The following is a 7,598-nucleotide window of genomic DNA, read 5'->3' as shown; positions in this document are numbered from 1 at the left end:
GAACACATCATGGAAAACATTGATAGTAGGAATTTGCATTTGTAAGAAGGGCCAACCCCAATTTCCAAACAAAAGTCAGTGATTTTTTTTCAATAAAATACAACTAGTGAAATAGCTTTGTAGACAATTTAAACTATTGCAATGTTTTTTTATATTATTTAACAATATTGTGTGAATCAAGGGTGTGAATACATGTTTGGCCAACACATTTCGGTTAACGTATACAGATCGTGTCGCATTGTTGCCTCTCTGAAGGGCCGCAGAGTTAATACATCTCAGAGGATCAACTAATGTACGCCATTCACCAAGTTCACTGACGTTCCCATCACCATCCCTCCTGACTCTGGACAGCCGTTGATATAAGTTGTCTTGAATTGGAGGTAGGTAAACATCTGATGGATATGGCCGGAGCAAGTTATTCTTAAAAGGAAATGCAGCCGGGGGCCATATCCAGGGGGAACAATGAAATACGGCATCACTTCATTTGAGCCTGGCAACTTGCCCGGTGCTTGCAAATCCAACTCGCCATTCACCAATCGCCTCCCAAATTCAGAATGTTCGGACTTATTTTTTACATATGAAATCTTCTACCAAAACAAATGATTAAAACGAGATTATGCTACTGTCAAAACGCAATGCGTGACGCATGATTGTGCGCAAGCGCTGCGTCAATGCGTCCGTCAGCCTTTTTAGTACATGACGGATGCGTTGACGGTGACGGTGACGGTGACGGACTATTGTGGGTGGCCCTTTACTTACCTCAAGTTTCAAGATTTTCGGAAATTTCGAACTTATTTCCCGGAATTCACAAGTTTTGTTATTGTTTACATTTTTGTCCGGGTGAAAACGAGGGAATGGTTCCCGGAAATAGAAAACTACCCAAATTTGAGTTTTTTTCACCCAACTCCGAACTTCCGTGCAAGAAGGTATTTTTGGGTAAACACTAAAATACCCAATTTTGGGTAAATAGCCCAATATGAACCAGTGGGTAAATTTTATCACCAAAAAATAACCTACCATTGGGTTAAAATTACTCAACGGACAGAACTGCTTTGGTGGAACTTTTGATGAGGGAAAAGATACACGGATAGAAATATCCTTATACCTTTTGGCAAATTTCCATTGCTGATTATTCATAAAATGTATAAGTCAACTAATAAGCAGACGCCTTGCAAAAAGTTAATAAAGATCATGTGTCAAATGAAATGTATAAGCGGTCACACATACCTTTTATGCATTCTAATAGGACCTATGTGGTTTGTCTCATGGAATATATAAGGCTGATGCTTTGGCAAAAATGTATAAGTGAAACACATGAATTAAATAATTGATTTTCGTTTCGTGTAATCAATAATAGGAGTGGATGTAAATAGTAATAAAAGCGTGCCAGGAAACGATTTTTTATAGTTTTATTCAAAAAGTAACAATCGTTTGATTCAAAAACAATATTACATCACTTACAAACAATCAGATAATTTAAATTCAAGTCTTACCACACAGTGTGTAATGTCCTGGAAACTCAGAAAAAAAAACAAGCCAAACTAATTGATGATAGCCACGAGAAGCTCGTCCCTTAAAAACCCGTAATAATGCTGGAACATCCTGATCGAAAACAACGTCCTTCAATCGCAGTGACTCGTTAGTCGGTATTTATAGGTCCTCATGCTAGAAGTGTTGCATAATCGAAAATTTAAAAAATAAGGATTCAGATAGGTAAAATAGCAAAAAAGTCGTCTTACCCTCGGTCTTACCAGACAGCGTTAGCAACTAGGCCGGAAGCTTCAATATTTAGAATTCATGCGAAGATTGTTCCCGATCGAGATAGCTGTTGATATCAGTGACACTCGCGTCGCACTAGCAAACGAAACTAGGAATGCCGTATCGGAACCAAAAAAACGAAAACAATTATATAAATCGAGCTATGAAAAAGGTTACAAGAAAAATTCACAACAGAACAACGCGGACAATGATTTTTATACCGAACGCAAATTAGAAATGACGTCACTGAAGCCAAATCGACAGGGTTTTGTTTTTACCCATCTTTGGGTTATTTTTACTCAACGACAACTTCAAAGTTACTTAGCGTTGGGTAAATTGAAGTATTTTTTGTGGTTATGATTTATAAACCAATTTGTATGAAAAAATGATGTAAAATGGTGTTAATAATAAGTCAAATTATAAAAATTTATCGTGATAATCAAACATTTAATTGAAATCATGATACAATTTATAAAATTTATTACTCCCGCACCCTGACAAAAATTCAGTGCCAACATTTCAAAGGGGCGTAATTGCTTTTGTAAACAATGACTTTAGCCGTCAATTTCTCGCGAATGAAATCTCCAAGAGTGAAGCCAAGTCTACCTATTGAACTGTCAACCCGCATAAACGTGAACCATAAATTGACCTTACCTAAAATGGTTAAAAATTGTTTATAATCCCTGCTAAACTTTAACTGAAATGGTTTTGGAACTTTACATGAACGTTTAATGATAAAGTTTCAACCTTATGTATTATGGTTTTTTGGAACTGGACCTTACAAATAATGGGTTGTTAAGAACCATTACCATTCCAAATTCTTGTTTTCTCCATACATTTTCAGAAAGAGAACTATATAAGAACGTTTTTACTTATGATTTGAGAACATTAATGGTAATGGTTATGGTAGTCAGTAAGGTCCATTAATGGTTTTGTATTATCGCTCAACTTTACGTGGAATATATCGTGAATTGGTGATCAGTAAATTACAGGCAACCAATTCGCGATATATTCCACATAAAGTTGATCGATGTTACAAAACCATTCGTGGACCTTACTGACTACCATAACCATTACCATTAAAGTTCTCAAACCATAAGTTAAAAGGTTCTAATATAGTTCTCTTTCCGAAAATGTATGGAGAAAACAAGAATTTGAAACGGTAATGGTTCTTAACAACCTATTATTTGTAAGGTCCAGTTCCAAAAAACCATAATACATAAGGTTGAAACTTTATCATTAAACGTTCATGTAAAGTTCCATAACCATTTCAGTTAAAGTTTAGCAGGGATTATAAACAATTTTTAACCATTTTAGGTAAGGTCAATTTATGGTTCGCGTTTATGCGGGAAACCGGCTACCTATCGTGCAAAGTAAATAAACATTACGATGCTATGAAAGGTCCACGAAAGGTATTGCAATAAAATATAAAATATAATCAAAGAAATGAGCATAAACACGCAGTGCGCGTTAAATTGTCATGGGATACGCTCGGTATTGATTAGTAATGTGAATTTCTACAATTTTTTGTTAAGATAATTTGACAAAATATTTGATATAATGATTTACTACAGCCGCAATATTTTTTCTCTCGCTAGAAGTCATTTGAAGTTGTTGTAGAAGTCCTCTGTTGCCAAGTGAAAAGAATGAGAATCTTTCGAAAACCGTGATGCGAGTTCAACTGTTTTTCTCTTGGCGTGACTCATTATACACCGACTCTAGATGAAAGCACAAACGAAGTGACAGAAGGAGCGGCTCAAAAACTTTGTTGACGAACCTGCTATAATGTAATTTTTCAGTGTACCACCACATGCCATTTTTTGTGTGTTTATTTAGGAATTAACCTTCATTTTTTTCGAACATCTTCATGATTTTAATTTTGTTTTAAATTTTTGATCTATTATATCAGTGCTAACATTTGAAAACGGCGCAAAAGCCATTTGTAAACAAATGGTGTGTGGGCCCTTTACTCGCTACCCGAAGAACGCCCACGCAAACCAACAGCATCGTCAGGAAGGGGAAAACGCGGTTTTGGAAATTTCTGCAGAATGTTACGTAATGTTTGAACAAGCCCAGGCTTAGACGGCTTAGACCCTTTTGGATTTGTCATCGGGAAAATGTGAATGTCAATTTTTGTCATATTTACATTTCATCTGTTGACAAATGAGTAGTAGTACAATAAAACAGAAAATTTTGGTTTATCGCTTGATAATCAAATAGATAGAGGTTTTGAATTCTACAATATATATTTTTGCATTAGTTTCTTTATTCATCCAGAAAGCTGCTATGGCATATCAAACGTTGCGGCAGGAATATTTCCAGATACCGGTAGTTACACGAGCATATACGACGGCATGTGTAATCACAACATTGTCTGTTGTAAGTATGATGGGAACAAGTTTCATAAAAATAAGGAAATAGTTATTAGTTATTGATCTCGTTTGTATATTATTGTCATTATTAGTCTTATTTCTTACGATAAAATCGAATTAACCCTATTCCTGGTTTTAAAACATCGTTTCGTGATCTGTTTACGGTATGACGTGGCTTTGTAGAGCATAAGAATCGTACGAAAACAACCATTCATCTGCACAGGATCGTTCACATGATAAACTTTCTGACTAATATGGTCTTGATTTCAGCATTTGGAAATCGTGACACCGTTTCAATTATATTTTAACCCAACATTAATCCTGAAACACTACCAATTATGGCGACTAGGAACTACATTCTTGTTTTTCGGAACATTTGGCTTCAACTTTCTATTCAATATGATATTTACTTATAGGTAAGTATCTCCACGCCTATGTGTGTTTTATGCATCTGACACTATAGTACCGACCTTCAATCGTGTTAATTTTCTTGCAGGTACTGTCGTATGCTGGAAGAAGGTTCTTTTCGAGGCAGAAGTGCAGATTTTATTATGATGTTTCTGTTTGGAGGAGTCGTCATGATCGTATCCTTTTCAAAAGCTTAAAACTTGTTTATTATGAGTCAACATTTAAGTGTTCACAGGGGTGTTGCGATATTTTTAGGGATATTCACAGATAAAACTATCACAACGCTATTTAATTTCCTGGTTGGTTTATGAACACTTATTTTGAGGCTAGAGGCCTCTCTCGAAGATCAGTCGGTAAAGGCGTAGCTACAAATCGACCATACTAGAAGATGACGTGATGTGGTTTGATTCTCAGTTAGATTTTTACGGATTGGAAAATTTATCAAATTTTTTGATCTGTACTATTATACTGCCCATAAAAGCATAACAGTCCCATGTGTATTTTTTTCATAAAATATCGTTAAAAATATTAAAACAAGGTCGTCCCATCCATAAGAAATAAATATTCAGCAGCAGCTTTCTCGGCTTGCTGTTTTTCCAGATGGGATTGATATGCTGTTATGGGTAGTATAGTAGTTACTTGTTACAGAACAATTGTATGGCCTCCGAAAGCTCTCAAATAACAGTAGGTCGAGGGCAAACCTTGAGTTTCAATTGGGGCGTAATAGCCACAAAGAAGTAGGTTGAAGCATTTCGCGGCAAATTTAAATATTATCTTGCTGACTCGTTCTTTCGCTCATACATTGCACGTGCTATTTGACCGAGGCATGTTTTTTTTCTTCTTATAGAGATTTTTAGCCATATGGCTAGTTCATCTCTTAAAACCGAGGCATGTGTTAGTTCAGACCTATCCTGTGTTTCAGCCCTATTATGATACATTTATATCTTTTTAAACAATTCAATTTGTTTGTAATCAAGGTGCAATATAGCGTTCTTTTAAATGATATTATTCCTTAACCTTAATCAATAGATATTTGCATTCTTCGTTAACCTGCTATTTCTGGGCCAAGCTTTCACAATAATGTTGGTGTATGTTTGGTCACGCAGGAATCCCTTCATTCGGATGAACTTTTTTGGAATACTTAACTTCCAGGTATGTATTCAAACTGCCATGTAGGTATGTATCTATTTTCTTTTAACTCGACAATGTTATCTACATCATTACAGGCACCATATCTACCGTGGGTCTTGCTAGGATTTTCAGTACTCATCGGAAACACTATATGGGTAGATCTGATGGGTATCGTTGTAGGACACATCTACTATTTCTTGGAGGATGTATTCCCAGATCAAATCAATGGCTTCCATATTCTGAAGACCCCCCAGTTTTTGTAAATCTACTCGGTTAAAAATGATATACGGATTAAATTTACAATTATCCTCTTCATTCACAGGAAAAACATTTTTGATGAACCAATTGAAGATGCAGACTACACCGCATTACCGGAAGATCGCCCTGGTGGTTTCAATTGGGGTCGAGAAGAGGCGAACAATGCAAATGAAGCACAAAATAACGAACGACGGAATGATATTTGAATGAAGCGGTATAAAACCATTCTTCAATAGTTTCTGTTTTGAAACTTAAGCACATACACAGTTTGCCGGATGTTGCTGCATAATAATGTGCTCAGACTGAATGGTGACAAATTATTGTTTTTGATTTGTTTAATATTGTGTAATACATATGTTAGTTGTCTACATATACTGAACCAAAGTTGCTTCACTGATCAAGATGACTTTTCATCAATAGTGTAAATATGCTTGGCAACGTTGGAGGGGGGAAATACAAGTAACCCGTCAAAAACTCGACGATTTTCGGAATTTTTTGTGAGCAAATGAAACAACGCAAACGTTTGGGGTTTTTGCATTAAATTGCTTAAATCTTCCTCTACATTTGAGATTGTTTTCATTGGTGTGTGACATCTGTGGCTCCTTGGGGTTACATCAGAAGGAGGTCGCCTCCGGTAGGGATTGGTAATTGGCGGGCGTTCTACAGACCTGAAAAATGGACAAAACTTACTTTTATCAATTGGCAGTCGCGCACGGAACCCATTTGGATACGGTTGTGTTTGTTCTCTGTTTTGTGCGTGCGTTCGCTTTCATAGTTTCGGGCTTAGCGCTGGCACTCTGCCTCCCGGACGGCTATACGTGTGTGATTGGTGGTTTTCTCGCTTTCTGGGAAGTTTTAGAATCGAGAAAGAAAACGTGATTCATCATGTTTGCAAGCATCAGAAGTCTTGGCGCTTTCTGCGTTGTTTGATTTTTTTTTTCTCTCGGACCCGATATTTGTGGCATCGCGAGTGATAATGTTTCATTTCAGTTTATGTACGCGCTGCAAGGTGCGTGAAAGAGCTTGGCACGATCGGTGTTGATGTTGGTTCACTTGTAACTATTTTTGCAAAAAAAAAAAAATTAAGTTTTTTCGAAAGAAATTGATATCGAAAGTGTACCAAAAGTGCTTCTGAACGTGTTTCGCAGTTAGATGGTGAAATTCGCGGTTGTTTTCAGTGAAAATTCCGTATAACAAATTTTTTCACCGAGTTCCCTTTTTTGCCGTTTGACGACATCGGGAATGCGCTCCCGGATATATTGATTTGGTGAGTACGTTCCAGTTGAGGATTGTTCTTGTACATTCCTCGATTGCATTTTCGAGGGGACGTGTCTGCTTTTGTGGGCAGTGCGTTTGATGGTCGTTTTGGTAGTATCCTTTTAAATATAATATCTCATGTCCAAATAACCTCGATTTTCGGTCTATTGATTCAATACTTCAGTATTATATTTTCAAAACATACAATTATGCATTATGTCATTTCATGGCACATAAAACAAAAAATGTGTGTATAGGACCCAATAATCTAGGTTATTTGTATTTTGTAAAACATCTTTATTTTTTATTATATTTTTCATTCTACTACATATTTTATATACATTATATATCACATGATTATATATAAATTCATAATGTAAATTACAATAAATACTGGGACGGGAGGGAGCATCA

General features: G+C 36.2%; 1 protein-coding gene across 1 annotated transcript; it reads left to right on the top strand.

Moving 5' to 3' along the window:
• The first annotated feature begins 3,917 nt into the window (after nucleotides 1-3,917).
• Nucleotides 3,918-6,252, top strand: Der-2 (Derlin-2). Its single transcript, XM_065237485.1, has 6 exons — nucleotides 3,918-4,137; nucleotides 4,401-4,546; nucleotides 4,627-4,714; nucleotides 5,568-5,690; nucleotides 5,765-5,928; nucleotides 5,992-6,252. The coding sequence occupies exons 1-6, from the start codon at nucleotides 4,045-4,047 to the stop codon at nucleotides 6,131-6,133; spliced, it is 756 nt and encodes a 251-aa protein (XP_065093557.1). The 5' UTR covers nucleotides 3,918-4,044; the 3' UTR covers nucleotides 6,134-6,252.
• Nucleotides 6,253-7,598: the final 1,346 nt, after the last annotated feature.

This window comes from Ochlerotatus camptorhynchus, unplaced genomic scaffold (assembly GCF_037179485.1).
Source record: "Ochlerotatus camptorhynchus isolate MF236.1 unplaced genomic scaffold, CSIRO-AGI_Acam_v1.1 ptg000624l, whole genome shotgun sequence".
NCBI classification, from domain to species: domain Eukaryota; kingdom Metazoa; phylum Arthropoda; class Insecta; order Diptera; family Culicidae; genus Ochlerotatus; species Ochlerotatus camptorhynchus.
The sequence above is the reverse complement of the archived record's forward strand: the minus strand, read 5'-3'. Positions and strand labels throughout refer to the sequence as shown.

Excerpts from the sequence above, each read along its gene's own strand:
- Der-2 (XM_065237485.1), top strand. The coding sequence starts at position 4,045 with ATGGCATATCAAACGTTGCGGCAGGAATATTTCCAGATACCGGTAGTT. Across the intron at positions 4,138-4,400 it reads TAATCACAACATTGTCTGTT|CATTTGGAAATCGTGACACC; the intron begins GTAAGTATGATG and ends TCTTGATTTCAG. Across the intron at positions 4,547-4,626 it reads AATATGATATTTACTTATAG|GTACTGTCGTATGCTGGAAG; the intron begins GTAAGTATCTCC and ends ATTTTCTTGCAG.